This window comes from Anguilla anguilla, chromosome 3 (assembly GCF_013347855.1).
Source record: "Anguilla anguilla isolate fAngAng1 chromosome 3, fAngAng1.pri, whole genome shotgun sequence".
Lineage (NCBI taxonomy): Eukaryota > Metazoa > Chordata > Actinopteri > Anguilliformes > Anguillidae > Anguilla > Anguilla anguilla.
In genome coordinates, this window is record NC_049203.1 from 12,240,225 (window position 1) to 12,262,692 (window position 22,468).

At 49.5% G+C, this 22,468-nt stretch overlaps 1 protein-coding gene across 1 annotated transcript; it reads right to left on the bottom strand.

Annotated features, from left to right (window-relative positions):
• Positions 1 to 1,117: 1,117 nt before the first annotated feature.
• On the bottom strand, positions 1,118 to 21,313 carry LOC118223919 (integrator complex subunit 6-like). The gene is made up of 18 exons (XM_035411000.1): positions 20,994 to 21,313; positions 20,799 to 20,876; positions 13,915 to 14,064; positions 12,994 to 13,083; positions 12,371 to 12,554; positions 11,801 to 11,929; positions 11,132 to 11,295; positions 7,954 to 8,106; positions 6,115 to 6,247; positions 5,684 to 5,778; positions 4,705 to 4,815; positions 4,187 to 4,402; positions 3,606 to 3,732; positions 3,063 to 3,205; positions 2,403 to 2,631; positions 1,664 to 2,044; positions 1,467 to 1,560; positions 1,118 to 1,332 (listed from the first exon to the last, which is right to left on the bottom strand). The coding sequence occupies exons 1-18, from the start codon at positions 21,102 to 21,104 to the stop codon at positions 1,230 to 1,232; spliced, it is 2,691 nt and encodes an 896-aa protein (XP_035266891.1). The 5' UTR covers positions 21,105 to 21,313; the 3' UTR covers positions 1,118 to 1,229.
• Positions 21,314 to 22,468: the final 1,155 nt, after the last annotated feature.

The following is a 22,468-nucleotide window of genomic DNA, read 5'->3' on the forward strand; positions in this document are numbered from 1 at the left end:
ATGAATCACTCTTAAGTGCTGAAACACACCGAAAACCAACAGACAGCGGTTTTTGGTAGATGTTGATTGAGAGGAACGTCTTGTCACGTATGTTGTCCAGAAGGGCCAACCGACACCACACTTCACTCCCAAAGGACATGGAGACAGATATCAATAAATGAAAACATAATTAAAAATTACACCACACTTTTAAAAAACTGAGGTAGATAAGATTCCCGGGCCCCATCGTCTGTGTGTTTCTGAGGCCCTCCTACCTGCAAACATATTGACCTGTTTTCCCCTCTCCCTTTAACATGTAATATGTCAGTGCCTTCCCCCTTAAGGACGGGAAAGAGGAGAATGAAAACTCAGCTGTGTGCAGCAGGGATCTCAAACTCCAGTCTTAGAGGGCCAGCAGTATCTGCTCTCAGGATGTTGTGGCTCCTTTTCGCTGACTTAAATTCAGCATTTAAGCTCTGAAATGCTCATAAAACCAGCAGTCACTGCAGCTCCCTCAGACACTTATGAGACACTGGCGTTTGAGATCCCTGCTGTTGAGGCTGCTAGCTTGTATAGGTCCCATTGCTCTGTATCGTCCAATAGGAGCTCTCCAGCTGAGCTCCCCCAGCCTCCAGCCCTCCGGTCACACATTTCTGAGTAAATGTCTGTCTTTCAGGTACTTGCTGGGTTGGGTCTCCTCTATTGCTGACCCGTTCGTTAGGAAGGTACCGTAAGACACGCCCAGCGTGGGGTTCAGGATGCAGGCTGAAGACCAGGCCCTGGGTCAGGCAGCCTCCCGGCAGACTGCGCCCATGACAGCGAGGGGCTTCAGCGGGAGCACGCGCACGGACGCTGGGACGGATGGACAGACGGACGGGCGGGGGCGGAGTTTGTCACCACGAGGAAGGCTCAGGTGCTTCCCTTCCACCTCCTCTTCCTCGTCCGTGTGCGAGGGGACCCTGAGAGTCCGGGCTGCTGCTGGCTACCAGGTGGGGAGTGTGAGAGTGGAGTCTCTCTCTCCCTCTCCCCTCTCCCTCCTCCTTCTCTCTCCCTACCTCTACTCTCTCCCTCACTCTCCTTTCTCCCACCCTCTCCTCTCTCTCTCTCTTTCTCTCTCTCCTCTCCTCTCTCTCTCTTTCTCTCTCTCTCTCTCCTCTCCTCTCTCCATCTCTCTCCTCTCCACCATGTGTGCAGCCCCAGGTCTCTCCCCCTCTCAGGCTCCGTGTCTCAGCCTCAGCGTTGCTCCAGCCCTATCTGCTGTGGATGCTGTTCAGACCAGCAGACAGCAGCTGCTTCTCCTCCATCTCCTCCATGGCCAGCTCCAGCTGCTGGATCAGAACCCGCTTCTTAAACCTGAGAGAGGGAGAGAGAGTGAGAGAGAGAGGGGGAGAGAGAAAGAGAGAGAGAGAAATGTTTACTTCCATATAGTAGTAATTGCGTAAAAGCTCCTAGGCGTGTTGGCCTGGGCAGTGTGGCGGTGGGCATACCTGGCTGCCTCCTTGATGGCGTGATGGATGATGTATCTCTGCACGTCCAGAGGTCCCTTCACTTCCTCCAGCAGCCTTATTATTGCCTCAAAATCTGTCAAGTCAGAGTGCGAATTCTGAGTACCAGTCACAACTTTTATACTGAATTTGACAAAGGCCAGCTGATCTAGGCACACTGCTTCCCCTCAGGTACTCACTGCGGCCTGGCTTCCGGACCTCCTTAATGATCCGAGCGCGCAGCTCTGCGTTGTTGCCCTCCAGGGGAAGCACGATGACCATCCTGGTAACGGCCGGGTCTGCGCCAGCGTCGTCCATCGCCCCCTGCAGGCCGGGAGGACTCAGCTCCTCGCAGTTCCCCGGCCGGCTCAGAGGCCTCACATCGAGGCCGTCCTCTTCCATCCTGTCCTCCAGCCCCGCCCCGTCCTCCCCGCCTTCGCCCACCGCCAATCCAGGCCTGTCCTCCAGGGGGAGCCCTGTCCCAACTTCGTCCGGTCCTCCGGGCCAGCCGTCTGCTGCCTCTCCAGCCTGCATCCGCTCCCCGTTACTCTCCACCCCCGACACGCTGTTCCCCTCCACTCCTGTAGGGGGAGATACCACAAACATAAACAAAGGGAAAAAAGCTGTATCAATATATTAGCCAAACACAGTTGCAACACTTTCAAAAAGCAACAAATAGATAAATACAGTTACCATTTCTTTGTGGTTTGGATGGGACAAAAAACTAGGAACATCTCTGAATATTCCTGGTGCAGAGTTGCCTAGTCCTGATCTAAAATGTTGGTCAGTGACATGTGAAGAATTCTTACACAGAAGGTGATGTGTTTAACCACACAGTGATGCAGCTTTAGTGCTCCTGTTCAGACTCCACTATCGCACCTCAGAGACTGAAACCTGTTCCCCCCAGAGTCGCTGCGGGCACCACCATGGCAGCCTCACCTTTGTGCAGCGGGATGGGCTTTATAAGGCTGAGCTGCGCCAGGGCCCCCGAGGGCCCCTTCCCCACCATGTGGTTGGTGATGATGGGCGGAGTCTGCGGCCGGCGCAGCAACGGGGACATGCTCCGCCTCCTCTTCAGCGTGGCCCCCGAGTTCGGGTCCCCCGCACCCCCTCGTTTCTTGTTCTGGGGGCCCGTCACAAACTCGTCCGCTTCGTCGATCATCATTCCCTGAGTAAGGAAAGGCAGGAGAGGGAGAGAGAGGGGGGGAGAGAGAGAGACAGAGAGGCGCAATATTACATTTACAGGACAAATTAATGCTTTCAAGAAGGTGTGAATTAAATTACTCTACATCAGGTCCAGTTTAAGACTAACTAATCCAGTTGAGCTTTTTTAAAAGCTGCTTATTAAAATATTTTGATCATGCATTAACCTTATTGAGATATTAATGCTTTCCTTGTTAACATACATGCCCAATTATAAAAGAAAGATCAACGGATTTCCATCGCTTAGTTTACTCTAAATTTAAATTATAGTCACATTTGGATTCCCTACACCGGGCCATAGTGATGTTTGCTGGACCAGTATTTAGAAAGATCTTTTAAAATCTAAATGCCAGAGAGAGGAAATGTTTGGCGCTGTGCACGCGCGCGAGTGTGCACCTTCTTGTCCTGTTTGAAGGGGTTCCCGAAGGTGTGCAGGCGTTTGGGCTGGTCCGGGTCGATCTCCCGCAGGGGGGACGGCATCATCTTCAGGTACTCCTGGTAGTTCCCCATCTGACCCACCGGGATGCTGTGCAGGTAGTCTGTGAACCGGAGAACTCCACGTCTGAGACACCATTCCATTTCAGGGAATGAACCCATATTCAATTCATCAATTTAAAGAGGCTGCATGGATCTCAGGGGAGTAGTATAGCAGCTAGGCTAGGAACTCAGAGGTTGTTGGGTCAGTTCCCAGACAGATTGGTGCCATTGTACCTTTGAGCTAAGAGCTTAATTAGAATTTCTTCAGTATGAATGGACTGTATGTAAACAAAATGTCAGCTGTGTAAATTGCTTTGGATAAGAGCATCTACTATTGGCCTGAATGAGGATTTGAGAACTACGACACGTTCTATCTTGTCAGTCTGTACGTATGATTAATGTTTGTGAAAACTGGGTTGTCCAATTTTCACAAACATCAGAGCTGCGTGCGTGGATCAGTACCTTCGTCCTGCCCGCGGATGAGCTTCTGTGTGGTACGCAGGAGGTTGGAGCGCATGCGCGTCAGCTGATCCAGAAGGTTCCGCCGGGGAATGTCGAAGGCATTCCGATAGGCTTGCGGCTTTACGTCCTGGATGGGAGGGACGGAGGGAAATCAGTGATCGGTTTCTGAAACATCCATGAAAAATCTTCACACAGCTCTCCCCTTATACAGACACTTACCCCATATGCATGCTCAAGCTCTATCATTCAAATTCTATCTCTCCCTTCTTTCCTCTAAAATATTCCTCTTCAGATTTCAGACCAGTTGTGCCCCTTGTGACTTGCACACATGCATGGGCCACTGCAGCTGAATCATGTGCACTTCTCCAATGCACTTCCCCATGCGCACATGACCATTTGACTCTATTCAGCCCACGCAGTACTGCAGGAGAGAGCTAGCGCCAATGCAAGGAGAGCATCTCCCATGGACAAGCACACGGTTTGAGGTTGAGAATGTGGCTCCACTATGTCCTACAGTGTGACCCTGACACCATTCAGCTTAAAATGGGGCCCCACGACCCTTGCAGACACTGCCATGGTACCTTGTTGAGCAGCGCGATCTGGAACCCGGCGAACTCCTTGAGGTTGATGTCGGCGAGGCGCAGGGGCGTCTCCCCGGTGATGCCCTGCAGCAGCTGTTTGAAGTCGCAGCGGAGGGCCAGAGACGGGCCGCTGGAGTGGTTCTTCACCTTTAACCCCGTCTCCTGGGGGGGCTTCTTCCCCACCGACACGATCAGACGGTCCGACTCCATCTTCGCCTGAGGAGCAACCGGGTCGAACTTCATGCACTGACTTTTTCTGTTGCTTTTTTGTGCTTTTAACAAGTGTCATTTTTAGTTGATCATTTTGACAGTATACTTCAATTACATTTCCACTTCACTTTACTTTCGGCTGAATGCTCTCATGTGAAACATGCTCCAATATGAAATGTATAATAATAAAAGTATTATTATACATTAGTATTATTATACATTATTAGTATTATTATTGCCATTATTGATAAGATTATTATTGCCATTATTGTAAGATTCAGGCGAGCCTGCAGAGGGAGGAGGCTCACCTGCTGACTCAGCTTCTTTAGGTAGGAAATGACGCTGTAGCTCAGGCCGCAGTCCATGTTGTCCGAGATCAGATTGGGCGCTCCCATCATCCTCAGCGCCTTCTTCAGAGGCTGCGGAGAGAAACAGAGCATCTTTCAGCCGGAGTCATACGACACGTTCGCACGGCGAACGCACGAGCTGGCGCGCTGATGTTAGGGAGGGCGGACAGATTCACAACCGCAGTACATTCGCCTGTTTAACAGATGTCCTCATCCGAGGAGACACTCACTGGATGTAAATACATCTGACAAGGATCAAAGAGCAGCGCTTCAGCTGAAAAAGGAATTGAGGTCACAGACAAGTCTAAGTCAATAGCTTTCTTTTATTGTTGTTGCTTGTAGTCCACAGAGTCAAGCTCTAGTGTTTAGCAGAGACAATGAAGGCTGCTGCCCTGGATTTTACTGAGGGGCACTGGGGTAGGTATCCAGTCTCAGAACCTAGACTGGATAATAATGCATTTTTAAGTGCATACATACAGCTATTCAAGAAGGCAGCCCTTCTCCTTCCCCTTAGAAATAGGGTTATGTTCAGTTTATAGTATGTGAGTATATGTATGTAAATGTGCCTTCATACTCTTCCTATCTCTCTGTTTTATATCCTTAATTATTTGCTTCTGTGCCTTTTACCCCACATACTGGATTATCTGACTAACAGTCTTCAAACTGTGGAGTTTCAATAAAAACATCTCTACACTTGGGGCCTGTTTTATTATGACCTTTAGCACAAGGAAAACTTTTTAGCATAGGCAAAACCAATAACATAACTAATAATTGGTCATCGTATTTGTTTTGCACCAATCACTGGTTATGTTATTAGTTTTGTGTGTGCTAAAAGGTTTTGCACATGCTAAAAGTCTTAGTAAATCAGGCCCTTGATGGAAAATGTATTTTCCTGTGTAACATAACAAATGCATTTAAAAAATCTATCTAAAAAAAGTACCAGCAGGAAGTAGGGAGGCATTGACTTCAGGTAGATCTCAAAGGCTTGCCGCCACTTGAGGTTTGGCTTCAGTTTGTGCACTTTGAACAGGTCGTCTGCAAGGACAGAACAGGATTGGGGACATGTCAGGAACCAGACTGCTGAGCAAGGAAAGATTACCAATGAGCAAAAAAAAAAAACATAACGAAGCATGCAGTTACAGTCTAAAGCCAACACTCAAGATGAGTCAACAATTTTCAACTTGGTGGCAACTGCCCAGATTCTTTTAAGAGCTCAATTAAGAAATGGCGGCGCTTGGACTACGTGCACCTTGGCGACATCAATTCCATCAGAGAGGAGCACCCTTCAGCTCTCCCACAATCCACCTCCGTGGCAAGATATGCAAAAGCAAACGAGCCAACTGAAGTGACACGCGCGGATCACACGCATACCTAGGAGTGGTAACAGGACCGGGTAGTTGTAAGGCATGACGAAGAGGTTAACGCAGGTGAGGGCGGTGCTGGCCTTCAGGTAGCCGAAGGGCTGGCCAAGGTCGTTGTGCTTCCCGCTGCTGTTCACAAATACCTGGATGACAGGACAAATCTCTGAATAAATTACCCCTCATACAGTGGAAAAAGTGTGTGTATAATCTCTGTCCCTCTTACAGTGGAATAAGTGTGCGTATAAACTCTGTCCCTCTTACAGTGTAATAATTACATTACATTACAGGCATTTAGCAGACACTCTTATCCAGACAGCTGGATATATACAGAAGCAATGCAGGTTAAGTACCTTGCTCAAAGGTACAACGACAGTGTCCTACCCAGGAGTCGAACCTGCGACATTTAGGTTACAAGACCAGTTCCTTACCCATTACACTACACTGCCGCCCCTGTGCATGCGTAAACTGTATTCCCTGCACGGCAGAGGGCTGAGGCTCAGGGGCTCTTCCGGGACCCCGTCTCTCTCCTCCAGCCCTCTGAGACTCCCTCACTGAGCAGACGGGATCATAACCGTTAAGCGGATCTTTTATATTTCTCCCAGCGGGAGCCCTTTGCAGGAGCACAAACACCGTTCGTCTCCGCCAGCCCTGCGGCTGGTGAAGGTTGTCAGAAACAATAACAACAGGTCTGGTTCATCTGAGGGTGACTGGCTGAAAGCAGATGACTGGGACGCCATTGTTTTAACTGTCATGTTGATGATTGCTTTGTCATTCTTTAACTGGCACGGGATCAATGGCAGGTGATTGGTTAAGGTGGCGGTATGGCCTCATAGTTTTGGATACGTACTTACAGCCAGTAGGCTGTGTTTTACAATACCTAGTGGTCCACTTGCTTTACAATACTGCAGTGGCACCATTACTTTGGGGACTCTTAAAATAGCCCAATCAGACACAATGCCTTATTATAAAACTTTATACTACAATCTGCTTCCAACTCAGGGGACAACCTTCGCATTCCTTCGCAACACATTCTGATGAGGCACCTGTGCTGTAAAAGGTTTCAAAAACCAATCATGTATCTGCAGCTAAAAATAATACGATGTGAACAAAAATGACAAAAAATAGCAGTACACCAAAAGATAACTAGCTGTGTTGAGATGCTGCATCTCACACAATGACACTAGATGTTCCCTAACACTGTGGACTTCTGCAAGTGAAGCTCTAGTGGTGTTTAAGGTGGGCTGTATCAGCGGTCTGTGGTTATAAAGCAGAACCTCCATCCTGTTTTTAAGAGACATTCTCTCCCGCTTCCCTTTTCTACAAAAATATCACATAACGATACTGCTGCTGTACGGTGGCTAACTGTTCAAACAGCCCTTCTGTAACTAGTTTTGTTTCCAGCCCTGAAAAATATTAGAAGAGGCTAATTTTGTATTACTTCATATTACTTCACTTGTTATAAACCTTAAAAAATGTTTTTCTAACCTTTTTAAGCTCTTACTACTTTTTATGAATCTACCATTGAGACATTTTACTGATATATTTCTGAGGTGTGTTTCTCACCTTATGGAAAGCGGTTTACCCATCAGTCATTGATTAACTGTCATTAATTCCCCAGGAGGCATCCGGTGAATTGAACTGACCAATTGGTTGCTATTGGCAAACTGACAATAGGTCACCAGGATGTAATTCATTAACTGACCATCAGAGCACGAGGATGTCACTGGCTAAACATTACATCACTGGGGTGCCATCACCTTTATTTTCAATACAGGGGGTGAGCATGAGCCCATTTAACATGGGCTCCTACACCAGGTACCCACTTAAAACGCTGCACGGTGGACCCTACCTGCCAGCACATGTGCGGGGACTTCCTCTCCAGGACGTACTGCGTGAGGGGGGACGGCTCCAGCTCGTACTTGTCAAACGGCAGTTTGTCGATCACCATGGGCTCGCAGTCCACACAGGAGAACCGAACCACGGGATGGGCTGAGCGTGGGGGCTGGGGGGAGGAGGGGGGGGGGGGGCGGGGGTCATGAAATGATTATTCCAAGACAGCCATCACTGCCCCCTGGATGTAGGAGCCACTATTTTTCCACTGTCAGACAAAACATACAAAGTTCAACCTCATGGAAGCAGCTGAGGAAGCAAAAGAGTTAGGTTGGCTTCGTTCCGAAACTGGCAGAGTGTGACGGCAGACAGCTGTCGCCCCCTTGTGGATCTACATATTTTTGGATACGGAATTCCTGAAGGAGCTTGTGCAAGGACGGCCAGAACACCTTTCTAAAAGTGAGAAAAGTGGTCCGGTATGATCTGAGGCAAACTTCTCTTTCTGACACATCACATTCACTTCCTGTCCTGCATGCTGATGTCATCGCGGGTGCGCCAATCACCCTGCATGGGTCTGCCAAGGCAGACCATCGCCGTTCGGCTATCACTGAGGCAAGATACTGCAGTGCTGATGACTACTGAGTCATTGTGCTTACGGATGCTTTAAAACCAACAACAGAAAAATGATTTTCGAAAAAGCAGGGGGGGGGAAGAGCTTAGATCTGCAGAAAGCAAACCTGCTTTTTAGTGCCAAATGCCTCTCTATCACAGGGAGAGAGAGAGAGGGCCGAGAGCGAGAGAGAGGCTTTGCTTTAAATTTGTCAAAGCCTTGAAGATTATTCCACACAGCACCATGCACCAAACTGCCCTGTGTGGAAAACTGTCGAGAGATTTGAACAACGGACAGTTCTAGGAACAGTTAACTACACTCCTTTAACTCCTAGTCCTCAGTGCCAGCTTTCCACGGAGCCTCAACAGTGCATGTGGCCTGAATGACGAAACCCACTTTAACATAAGCGCTCACCCGCTGAGCAGAGGGATGCTTCTGCCTTTTTTTAATTTTTTACTTTAAAACCCCTTTCAGAAGAAATAATGGGATTCTGTTTGAACCGAAAGGCAAAGCGAGGCCCTTTGTGAGAGATGTCCCCGCAGTCGCACGGCGAAAGCTCTCACTGCATGACATCATCGTTCGCCCGCACGCGCGGGGACCTCTCTCATCCGCGGGTGGTCACCTCGCTGCCCGACAGATTTAATCTCGCGGCATGGAGCTGCATTACGGTTCCTCCCAGGCAACGAGCGTACGTTTGAGCTGACCGCTAACATCGCAGGTAAATCAACCGCACAGCTGCTCACTGATAAGCATTTCAGCAGCACAGACACCCTTCCCTCGCCTCTTACAATCCTGCGCTCGGCAAGCTCACAGCAAGCTGCTGCTTCTTTACACTGGCACTGGCAATCCTCCCTATTACAATGCAATACAATGTAATACAATGCAATACAATACAATGCAATATAATATAATACAATACACTGAACCTTTCTTTATCCCCCAAGAGGCGTATGTGGCTGGACAGCAGTATTATGAAACAAACAACAGACATTATTGAAACCACGATACACGATACAATACATAACCTGAACACACACAACACACTTTACAAGACCAAAAAAAGAGGGAATCTTTGAGTGCAGCTATGATTGCAGTAGCTAGTTTGAGATGGATATGTTCACTGGTATGCAGCCTGAGTGTTCTGTGTGGTGAATATTGTGGGGTTTTTTTATCTCAGTGCTGTACCTGCCTGTGTCTGCAGCTCGTGTCCTCTAAAGCAGCCCACAGGTTGAGCTCATCTGCGCAGTAGTCTATACACAGACCCACTTTGTGACACAGCGGTATTCACTTCTGCCCTTGGGAGAGCCGCAGTGCGCTTGGCTTATGTTTGCAACTCCATTCAGCTTTCAATTCAGGCCCAAAAAAAATCTGAAAAGCCGGGTTAATCATGTGATCAACCGCTCAATTCATCAATGGAGAGGAAGAAGAAGAAAAACCAACACACTGTGTGGCTCTCCGGGGCAAAACCACAGGGATTTAACAGCAGGTTTATAGAGGTGCCGTACTGTGGTCCTGTCACTTGAGGGCGACAGAGAGCACCAAGCTAAGAGAAGAGCAGCCAGCGCTGAAGCTGAAGATGGCAATGCCAATGCCTCCCTCAGCTGGCACGCATCGCCAATGGCCCGAGGCCAGCCAATCAGAGCCTGGCTCCGAGGGCCCCAGTGAAAGCAGAGCGTGTGGGAGTGGGGCTAGTTGTGTTCCTGAGGCTGGCAGCGAGGGGGGAGACCAGGCCTCCAGGGGCTCCTGCAGAGGTTTACTCCTCTGCGGATCACCCAGAACAGGAGAGCCAAGCGGCGCAACGCAGGAGCCACTGCGAGCCACAGGGCCAGCGGCCAGCAGGAGAACAGCCCCACTCTAGCAACGCTCAGGGAGAGCGAAATGACTCCATACTCTAGGTCTCCGGTTAGTTTTTCGACATTCCCCCTTTTTTAAAAATAACATTTTGTTTGTTTTCCATAATACACATTCACATGTACTGTGCACCCACAACACTGCCAGGTTTCACCTTAAAAAGACAGCAAGCGTTAAGCCAAGGAGAAACAACAGAGGTCAATGTGGTTTCCTGTTACAAAATGCAGCAGTGCAGAACAGTCGTTAGAGATGTGGGTTTGTTACTCAGGTTAAACGCACTGCAGCCCTCATAACATAACATAACATAACATAACAAGCCATTTAGCACAAAACAATGCATGTAATTTACCTACCACTAAAGTGTACCTAGTACTTGGTTTACCTACAGACTAGATAGCATCTGGCACCGTATCAAGCCTGGTCTTCAAAACCCCCAGAGATTCAGCCTCTACTACATGACGTGACAAGCAGTGTACCTGGCAAGCAGCTTCGCCTGTACTGCAGTCTGACACCACTGCCTTATCAAGGTGGAGGTCAATTACATTTCTATTCAGTCAATTTAGGAAATGAACAGCGATTCGATCCATGTACTGTAAAAAAAAAGCCCACAATATTCAACATGGATTTGTTGATTGATGAATTTAGACTAATAACCTGAACCGACCGACTGTAACTGGAATCGCCTGAATTCTAACAGAGCCCAGCTGCAGAACGAACGCGCCTGAATGAGACTCACCAGAGTGGGGGAGTTCTGGTCGGGCCAGAAGGATTCTGGGACGGGCCAGTGGCCCACGGGCACCCCGGTCTTGGGGTTGGGCCGCACGTAGATGAGCTTGTGGCAGCTGTGCCAGGCCTGGGGGCCGAAGGGGGGCGCGGGCCGAGCCGGGTCCGCCAGTCCGTCTGCGGAGCCAGAGCGCACGGAGCGGGTGAGCCGCCGCCACCATGGAAACCACCGCAGGGTCCATGACCCCGCCCACTCAGCACCACGCATTACAGAAACTCCACAGACCAGCAGGCCATAGCATCACTGTTACTCAGGCTTACTGGGGCCAAACTGGTCACTGATTTTAGAGTAAAAACATGCAGATCCTATGGTCCACCACCATTAACAGGACTATAAACCCCTCCTATAGACCCACCAGTTCAGTAGCATGGCACTGTAGAGCCCTGGGGTGGCTGGTCCTTGTTTTCATTTTAAAATCTACAGGCTACTTGGACCAAAGAAACCTCTGTGTAATCACCAACACTGGCACTAATTGAAACAGAAGCTTCCTGTCATTAGCTGACCATTTGGTTACCCTGCAGAATTTGCGATAACTGAATAAATTCAGAGTAACTGAAACAGGAAACGGTCTTTTCTGCCCTGATGTTACGTTGTGAGTGACGTCTCCCGCTTTGGGCCTACCTTCGCCCACCAGAGGCGGATCAGGCCCCGTTTTCTCAAAGTTAATGACCACGCCGCTCAGAACCTTCTGCACCAGAGACTCCAGACACTGATTGAGCATCCTCTGGGTGCGCACACAATAGGACCGGCCTGGAAGAGAGGGTTAGAGAGAGAGACAGGACACTAATTACTACGTCATTATCTTATTTCAACTCTAACTGTAAATGTAATATTTTACTTACAACTTGTCTTGTATGTTTCTTGTTTGCTCTAGCAATATGTACTATATGTATTCCATGACAATAAAGCATGCTGAATTGAACTGAAATTGAATTGAGAAGACACAGAGGTCTCACGCAGACACACACACACACACACACACATACAAGGCATTGAGGAATATACAGAGCTCCCCCTTCCGTTTGGTCACATGACTGACCCATCAGAGAACAGCTCAAGGCTCACGGCCCCTGTCCCAGTCCAGGGCTGAGTTTGGATTATGGGTCAGGGGTCATGCACCACGGTTACAGGCCGTCGTTACGGGTCGCGGGTGACGAGGCGCGGTTGCCGGGCTACGGCGCGGGGCGGTACCTCCGGTGACCTCGCACATCTGGGTGATGGCCGACTCGTCGGTGGGCACGCTGCCCAGCTGCTCGCTGTCCAGCGCGGCCGCGCCCGGGAGACGCAGCACCAGGGCGAACAGGCGCTGGTCCCAGCGGAACGGCTCCTTGGTCAGCTCGCTGCCCGGCAGGGGCGAGTTCAGCGGGAGGTGCAGCTGCTCGGGGGAGGCGTAGGAGGAGGAGGAGGTGGAAGAGGTGAAGGAGGAGGAGGAGGAGGAGGAGGAGGAAGAGGTGGAGGAGGAGGAGGTCAGAAAAAACATATTCCTAACCGTGTCAGCAGGTGCTGTTAACACATTACAAGGCTTGTGGTCTCTTTTATTGCACCATATACACAAGATAATGAGACTGATAATGATACTGTTTTAGTGAAGTAAAAGCTACAGTAGCCTGTGGGGCCTGGCCACCTCAGCATTCTCACCTATGGTCCAGTCTGTTCATTATCATTATCTATTATCCACCCATTATCCTCAGTCCATTACCCCACTTCATTAAACAGCGGAGATTAAATGTGTAAAGGGGAGATTCTGGAGCGTTTCAGTGGCTGACTCCACAGTGCTGCCCGTGTGAATGCAGCTCTGAGGACCCATCTCTCACCTCATCGGGCACGCCGGACGTGTGCGTCAGCTTGTTGCCGTCGGTGATGGTGATGATCACAGAGGGCTCCAGGAAGAAGGGGTTCCGGCCCTGAGGAGAGAGAGAGAGAGAGACACACAAGGAGAGAGAGAGTGAGATTGAGGGGGAGAGAGATAAAGATCAACAGAAATAGAGATGGATGGAGACAGAACAAGGGAGAGAGAGACAGAAGGAAAGTGGGATCAAGAGATAGAGAGGGAGATTGATGGAGGGAGAGAACGAGGGAGAGAGAAATGGAAGGAGGCCTCAGACTCAATATGATCTGATTCACCGTGTGATCCCACAGCTGAGGAAACTCTGGGACACGGACAAAAAGAGCAGGTTTTGTGTAGGCTGCTGTATGCCACACCCCCTCTCCTCAGAGTGGTCAGAGACCGCCCCCAGACGCCACACCCCCTCTCCTCAGAGGGCTCAGACACTGGCAGAAGGCCACTGAGCGTCTGAAGGTAAAACTATTCAAAATGCATTACGTACCCCATTGCACGCGTACGCAGGACAATTGTTTTTGATGCAATCAAAGTGGAAAGTTAGAAAGTTACAGAGTGATGCGATCCCCGCAAACTACAGCCTAATAGTGCTGCAACCCTTTGGTAAATCCAACACAGACACTGCGGCTTTGTAGCCACCGCTTTTGTGTCAGAAACGCAGTCGCAATCCTTTAGCAAATCAGGCCGTGAGTGTGAACTGAACGTCACCCCGAGCAGAGGAGGGGAAATGAGTGGATGTTGAGTCATTAACCCGGCGTGCAGCGCTGGGAGCAGCGCGCAGGCCGGCCCGGGGGCGGGGGGGGGGGGCGCAGTACCCAGAATGCAGCGCTGGGAGCAGAGCGCAGGCTGCCCCAGGGGCGGGGGGGGGGGGGGGGGGGGGGGGGGAGCGCAGTACCTGTCCGTAGTTGTCGATCCCGGAGACGAGGCGGTTGAGGTTGAGCAGGTCGAAGGCGGCGCGGAGGGCGTGGCCCAGCGTGGTCAGGCCCGAGGCCTGCAGGTTCTTCAGCTCGCTCATGAAGGTGGCGTGGTTCTCCTTCCAGCCCGCCTGCAATACAGGGACAGGGAGAGAGAGCTTTACACCACGCTGTACTGTAACAGAGCACATTACTGCAACACAGCGCATTACACATCACTGTAACAGAGTACCTTACACATCACTGTAACAGAGCACATTACTGCAACACAACACATTACACATCACTGTGACAGAGCACATTACTGCAACACAGCGCATTACACCTCACTGTAACAGAGCACATTACACCTCACTGTGACAGAGCACATTACTGCAACACAACACATTACACATCACTGTGACAGAGCACATTACTGCAACACAGCGCATTACACCTCTCTGTAACAGAGCACCTTACACCACGTTGAAACACAGCACCTTTTACCTCACTGTACCTTACACATCACTGAAACAGAGCACCTTATACCACAATGTAACACGGTACCATACACCTCACTGTTACAGAGCACCTTACATCTCACTGTAACACAGCACCTAACTCCTGTGACTCAGACATAAAATCTTGGGCTCTCCCTCAGGACTCTAGGAATTCCCTCATCTTCACCCATTCAGAATTTCCTCCAGGTTCTCAATCTAAAAGATTGACTTACAACCCACTGTCAACTACTTTGTTTTTTTATTGATAACAAGAACAAGCTTTTTAAATGTCTAAAGGCATGTGTGTGTGCATGTGCGTGTGTATGTGTGCGTGTGTGTGTGCGTGTGCGTGTGCGTGTGCGTGTGCGTGTGCGTGTGCGTGTGCGCGCGTGTGTGTGTGTGTGTGTGTGTGTGCGCGCGTGTGTGTACGCGAAGGTGTGTGTAAAAATCAGCTGTAAAGGCGTGACCTTCAGAGACTGCGGAAAGGGGCACTTGTAAACAAGCGTGTCTGTGCGGTTGGGGGAACGTGTCAGCCATAAAAGGGAGAGAGACTGGCTCTGTGTGCAGCCCCTGACACACAGCTCAGCTCCGCTCTGCATGCATTAGCTTTCATACGGCAGGGAGCACACAGGATCAGTCTCACACACGGGATCAGTCTCACAGGCCTCGCTTCTAATCAGGAGCAAATCTGTGGAACGGCACAGTCACAGAACAGGAGAACTCTCCTGACCTCAGACATTAGTACCAGGGCCTGGCAAGGACAAGCACCGTAATCTCCCTCTCACTCACTCTCTCCCTCACTCACACTCTCACATACCCAATCACTCACTCACTCTCTCACTCACTCTCTCCCTCTCACATACCCAATCACTCACTCATTCGCTCACTCACTCACATACACACTCACATATACACTCACTCACATTCACAATCACTCCCTTGCTCTCTCACTCAGTCACTCACATACACACTCACACTCACTCACTCACATACACATACATGAATGCATAACCTGATTCATCCTCACTCACACACACACACACACAGCACGCCTCAGCTCTGCCTCTCTCAGTTCTTCCTGCATCAGGGTCAAGTGCTTTACTGACACAGAATTACACTTAATCTATGGATGACCTGCTGGCTTAACAAGCCCAGTCAGTAGCACTGCACTCACCTGTTACACACTAAGAGAGAGGGAGGGAGGGAGGGAGGGAGAGGGGGAGAGAGAGCGAGAGGGGAGAGAGAGGGAGAAAGAGAGGGCGGGGGGGAGGGAGGGAGGATGAGAAGAATGAGGAACTGAGGGGAAACCAAGGGAGACAACAAGCAAAGGAAAGAGAAGGCAAGACTGAAAGGGAGAATGAATGAGACAGGATTTGCTTTTCGTAACAATACAGTGTGTGTGTGTGTGTGTGTGTGTGTGCTTGTGTGTTTGTGTGTGTGTGTGTGTGTGTATTTTTGTGTGCATGTGAGGGACATAGCGTGTGTGTGTGTGTGTGTGAGACAGAGAAACAGCAGGAGAGGCCAGTGCTGAATAGTCTGTAATGCTGAGAACGCTGTGATGGATTTGTAAGTCTTTCTCAGGGGGGAGGGGTTTGAGCAGGGCTGCCTCTGAATGTGATACATACACAGCCCCGCCCACACAGCTCTGCAGCCCTGTACATCTGCAAGAGTGGAGAACACGCCTCCGGATCATCTTAATGTACCATCACACACACTCTCTCTCTCACATGCACACACACACACACACACACAAACATGTACAAACACCACCCGGGAGTACACATGCACTCCCACAGTAATGCAGGTGTGTGCACACACACACACTCACAAACACACACACACACACACCCACAGTCTTTACAGGCCACTTACTCTGATTCACAAAACCACAAAACGAATAAATATTACCCCGAAGCACAGGCTGTTAGCACATATGTGGTCTTCACCCACAGCATGAGTAAAGCACCTCTACAAGTGAGTGAGTGAGTCATGAGTACTCACTCAAGCTCAGGTGCGCTCACACACACACACACACACACACACAGTTCCTTTTCCACAGAGACATGCAGGCACACTGATTCCTTTGTCTTGGAAGGCTCAAAGCCCTAACAGAAGCCCTTCCTGTAGACTGCGCGACTCTGACACCCGCTCAATTATTCAGGCAACGGAGCGCTTCTATTTTTCCTCTTCCCGACCTTCTTTCTTTCTTATGGCATTAACAATTCATCGGGCCGCGCGCGAGCGCGACAGCAATCAGAGCCCCCCCTTTCATCCTGCCCTCTTCTGGCCGGCCAGGCCGAGACAGCCCAGGAAGAGGAGCGAGGGAGGAGGAGGAGGAGGGGAAACGCCGCTGAGCGAAGGGCCGTAAGGATGGGGGGCGGGAGGAGAAGCAGCCCGGGTCGGAGTCCTGGTTTGGACCTGCACCCGGCGTCACGGTTTGGCCATCGGCTTGGACAGGCCTGGATCCCGCCCACGAAAGGAACGTGCTGCCCTACAAGCCAGGGGTCCTGTCCCCAAACCAGACGCTGGTGTCACCCCAGTACACATGAAGGGGAGTCTGCAGATACATGGGGCGGCTGGGACACCCCCACCAGCAGAATCACACCGCCAAATCTCCCCATTATCTACCATGATTTTTACACTCTTCTCCCTTTGGAGGTCTTAGGTCTTTCGGAATGTTCTAAGTCGGTGTTCTAGAACTCCATTGCATACCATTGCCAGTAGTGATTGTGACATCAGCATTAGAATGTTCAGTTAAGAGCGTTCTAATTACATATGTGTGATCTCACACCTTAAAGGGTTAAACCTAATTACTGTGAATAAAATATGATATGTTATCATGCCAGAGCGACACTATTATTCCACTCTTCTTCTTCAAAAACCAACAGCAGCAGGAAGGGGAGCCAAGAATGGCCGAGGCTGACCAGGCAGGCCCTCCCACTGTGTTCCTGCACTGCCAGGAGAGCAGGTGGCAAGAACATGCGAGCCGCTCCGCATGAACAGGCAGATAAGCCCTCCTTCCTTACAGAGCCCTGGTTATAAGGTACGACTATTTATAATCGCGCCGGCCGTGATCCCTGAAGAGGGCCCATCGGGGGAACTTAAGACCGCCGCACGGCATTGACTCCCCGCGCGGTGGCGGTGCGGGCAGCGAGCGGCGCTCCGCCAGGGCCCCCGCGCGGAGGGACGGAGGCGCAGCGGCGGGAGCCTGCGAGGGGAGAGAGCGGAGGGCTCGTCCCCGCGCCGGAGCGAGGGCCTGGTTAACGGCGCTGACAGCAGAGGACCAAGGGCCTCAGGCACGGGCCCGGGTGAGGCGGCTAAAGGAGCCGACCCACCACCTCGGAAACCTCCAACGAAGCCGCTTCCGAAAAGGGTCACTGGGGGGGACAGCTGTTCCTCGACACAGAATCTGGGCGCAGCTCCCCACAGAACACTCAGCCATGGAACTCGGTCTTCTAGGAAATGAGTTCCTGTGAGGACACTAATTAGGCTACACAGGACTTTGGTCTCATGTGTCTCGCAGTAACTCTTTTCCCCTCGTCTTTCTCCCAGTAAAGTAAAAACATGCAAAAATATCGTTTCAGCGAGCAGTAAATTATTTAGGCCAATACCGACAGGGCTAGATGATGTGTGCTGATCCACTTCCACTCATATCATTATCATAATAAAATATCACTTCGCTGATAAAGATGATTAAGTCCACATGGAGACAGCACTGAAGAGGGTGGTGAGTGGCCTGCTAGTATAAGCTCGATCCTTGAGAAAAAGTGCACAAGCCTGAAAACAGTTTTTTTCTCAGCCTTTTTTCTTACTACACACTTGAATAGAATGACAATCACGGCTGAACTGAAATATTTGCAAATGCTGGCAGGTCTTCAAAGAACTTATTCCAGAAACCCACATCCTTTGCTGAGCCACATGTCCTAGCATTGTGTGCGTGTGTGTGTGTGTGTGTAGGCCATATACAGTATATATAAGAGACAAAACAGCAACTCCAGGGCTGGGGCTGAGCTGAAGTGACATACTTCCCCCTCAAGAGGGCGACAGTGAGACAGTCTCGGGGCATAGGTAAGGCCCACACTGTCAGAGCCCAGAGTCCCAGTGGAACACTAAACTGATTAGCAGTTGAATATCTCATGAATAATTGACAGGGAGAAAGCCAGTCCTGAGGAACCAACACGGAGCCAGGCCCCCAGATTTGGTCTCTCCCTTTGATTCGGGGAGGGAGGGGGGGAGGGGTTGTTGTTGCAAGGCCCTCCTGTCTGTTTAGCACTGGACATAGAGAAAAGGGGGCTAGAGGGGTGTGGGGGGGGGTGTTCCAGGATGGATTGAAGGGCTAGGGATGGGGATCGGGAGGAAAATTGGACAGGAAGTTCAGTGCCAAACCAACGGCTCCACTGAAGTCTAAACACTGAAATATGGAGGGGGGGCGGAAGCATAGACACAACAGCAAATGGAATAAGTGGAGCTGGCTGTAAACAAAAACGAGTGTGGGGGACCTGGAAGGAGACTGACAGTGCTGCTGACACACCCCTCTTTCGGAAGGGGGTTGGGGGTTGGGGAGCGGCGGTGATCACACGCACGGGACAGCGACACGGAGGGGGCGAACGCGACGGGAAGCGACGCCCCCGGGAGGGCGACCGTCCGCCAGAGAGACCGAGCTAATGGACTCGGCGGAACTAGAGCCACTCGCGGCATGACGCCATGGAAACGGCACGCCGCTCCCCGCGTCGCTACGGGCCGAGCACATGGCGGGCTGCAACGCTAAAGCCACACTGCTCCAACCCACTCACCCTGCAGCGTTCACAAATAGCCCGTACAGGCCTCCATCACGCTGCATCAGCATTCGCGCATACATATATCATACATGCATAGATACATACATACACACAACCTACTGCCACTGGCACTCATTAATGCATACATTCTGAAGATCTGCAATATACATAAGACACTATATTGGACACGTACATATCCAAAACAAAATACCACTAACTGATCTCTTAAAAATCCAAGGCTACACCACTAGGCTACATCTGTATTTACGTGGCATGGTATTAACAATTAGGGCAGAGGGGTGTGGGATTCATTACACCAAAGGGCCAGTTCCAAGCCTGAAATTATCAATCAGGGTTGCCCTTGTGAGCTTTTGTGTAATTTTAGTTACGCAACGGGGAGGTACATGCCTGAGTGTATCTATATCAGCAGATATCCCAGTTTAAATAAAGGTTTCTGAAAACACTATGACACATTAAAATCTGCGTTCCATTACTTGGAATGCAGAGCAATGCAAGCTCAGCTATAGGGAATGTATTCTAATTAAAGTGAAATACACTGAACGTGAACATAACTGGATGAACAAGTACAGAAATCATAATAAAAATGAAACATAATGAGTCACATAACTAAGTACCTACATGCAGCAGGGTGGGGATAAGCTCCATAAACACTGGGCTCGGAGAGGCCTCAAATCAGGAGTGCTAAGAGAAATGGCAGCTGATATTAGGGCGTGCGTGTGCCATGTTTCTCTCTGCTGTTTGTGCGGAGGTAACACACACCCTGTTCTCTGATGAGTGAGCCTCGGGCTAAAGTCTCACGTACTCTTCATTGATAACTCGTGCGGTTATCATTTACCTTGTGCCAGTGCGGTTTCCCAAAATACACCCCTGCGTACTTTACATAATGCTGGCAGTACACGTCCCTCGCCACCTCTCTTGCTCAACTTTTAGCAAGGTCATGAATTTTGTTTATGTATCCTGTTGGACTGCTCTCTGGTGCACACTTCAAGTGTTTAAGTGGGCAGGACAGTAGGAGGGGATGGCAATATGTGTGTGGATTGGGGGCCAGGAAGTTAGTTCCTTACAAGGGGCACTTGGCTGGGGGACAACAGGAAATAAGAATAGGAAAATGGCATTCTAAAAAAATATTTGAAGTTAAATACATTCTGGGATGAAATATGTATAAAGAAAAATGCTTTAGTAAATCCAAATTTGTTTAATTTGGCCGGTCCGATTTGGCCAAGGGGAGAGCAGAAGGAAGCCACAAAACGGATGCTAGAGGAGGGCACAGGGTGAGATGCAGGCCAACTGTCCAATCCAGGCCGAGCTACTCCGTCATTACGTTTGCGTGACGTCACGAATGATAATAAATCTCCCCGCCTCCATCTCATCTGCCGAGAGCTTTCTCAATACAAAAGCAAAATGTCCGCCATGTTCAGAGGCTGCGCTTCTCCGGGTCTGCGGATATTTTAACAAAAATTAGCTGTTTTCGCCACCGGGAGGCCGCCAAAACCCGCAGCTACGAACCAGAGGGACAGTAGAGTCTCACTGTCAGAATATATTTCCGATTCAACCACATCAAAACACAATTTAACAGTATTTATTTACCTTAACTCCGTATGGTGGCTCATCAAATGTAACTAGCATGTACCTGTCGCCTCTACTAGCCGGGTCTCGGGCACGCAGCTGTTAAAGAAAACGAAACAATACACGTTAATTTCGACTGAGTCTAAATAAGGGACCCTCAGCTCCAACAAGGCAATAAAAGTATGCTGAAAAAGTCGGGGTAAAATTATTCTTTACCTTCATAAAGATCTCAACCGCGCCTTTAGCAATGTCCAGATACGTCGTACCCAAATATGTGCGCTGATTCATAGAAGCGGACGTGTCTATCAGGAAAAGTAAAATAGGCATTTTTTTAATTGTAGAGATATAGCTATATGCTTACTAAAAAGACCTAATATCGGCATAGGACCTATCTCGCGGCCTGGGCGTGTATATATGTGTGTATATATTTTTATAATCAGACCCCCCCCAAAAGAGGGTCGTACAGCCACCCCTTACCGCCGCCTGACTCTCTATCTGTCTTTACTGAGCGCTGCTGGGGCTCGCGCTGATAGAGAACTTCTCTTCCGAACGCACCGAAACGCCTTCGATGTACTGCCATCATGGTATTGGCTGAGCCTTCCCACTTAGGCCACTCCTCTCTGTTGAATAAATATGCAATGATCTGTGAATGTTTTTCGCCCTTCTACTGTTCATTTTCGCCTTGCCTTCGCGCAAGGTGGAGGGTTTGTGCGATAGTGTATTATTATTAACTGAGTAACATGAACGTGTTGTAGATGTGTCCTGAGCGCCCATGGGAGAGCACCAAAATGCGCATGCTAAATAACTAAAGGAGCCTTGACCACCACTGAAACTTGAACATGAGTTGTGTTGCAATCTTGCGGAGTATATTGAAAGAACCCCCCTCTTTTCGTGTGACTGTCTTAGTGGGGGTGGGGAGCCGTTTTCACGGTACAGTTATTAAAATAATCGCGCACAGCCTACAACCCTCCCTTCCTGGTTATCTTCTTTGTAGCAAGCACATTTGAAGCGCCATGTTAGTGCATCTGCTTGAATGCGATCCTGTACGTCGTCGAAACGGGAAATACATCGGAACATGGCTTCCCTGTCGGGTTTTCTGTAGCTTTTGCTGGAAGACGGGAAACCGTCGTGTATGTAAAGAAATTATGTTTATTTTACATATGTCAAATGATGACCAAAATGTGTGGCATCGTTTATTTAAATAATAGTCGGCCTGTTTTGGAACAGGGATAATACTGTGATGAGACTACCAAAACTGTCTGCCTGGGTCAGTGTTTTAGTTGAACCTTAGGAAAACCGCCAACCGTCCCGTCTGTGTCGGAAGAGTCCGAGGTGTTGTTTGCACTTGCACGTACAAGTTTTTAACACGTCGACTCTGGGTAGGAACACGAAGTCATCAGATCCGACATTTTCAGAGCAACATGTAAACAAAAGTAACAGCCAGAACCTCCCATTCTGTAGCAGATTGTTTTTGAAGAAAATATTGTTGCATTCTTTGGTCCGTGTTGGGCCTACGGATATAATGCATGATTAAATGCCTTACAAAATAGAGTTTGGACTACTATATATTGTCGTTACAGTTCCATTTTGTGAAAAATATATGAAATGATAAAATGCAAATGGTTTATTCAGCATACACATTTGTCCAAGTTGACCTCCAAAGCAGGTAGAATTTTAATTTGTTCTAAATT

What these genes read in the sequence shown, in the direction of transcription:
- LOC118223919 (XM_035411000.1), bottom strand. Translation starts at nt 21,104, where the DNA reads ATGCCTATTTTACTTTTCCTGATAGACACGTCCGCTTCTATGAATCAG. An exon ending in AGCCACCATACGGAGTTAAG is followed by an intron (nt 14,065 to 20,798) that starts GTAAATAAATAC and finishes CCTGTATTGCAG; the next exon opens with GCGGGCTGGAAGGAGAACCA. An exon ending in GGATCGACAACTACGGACAG is followed by an intron (nt 13,084 to 13,914) that starts GTACTGCGCTCC and finishes CTCTCTCCTCAG; the next exon opens with GGCCGGAACCCCTTCTTCCT.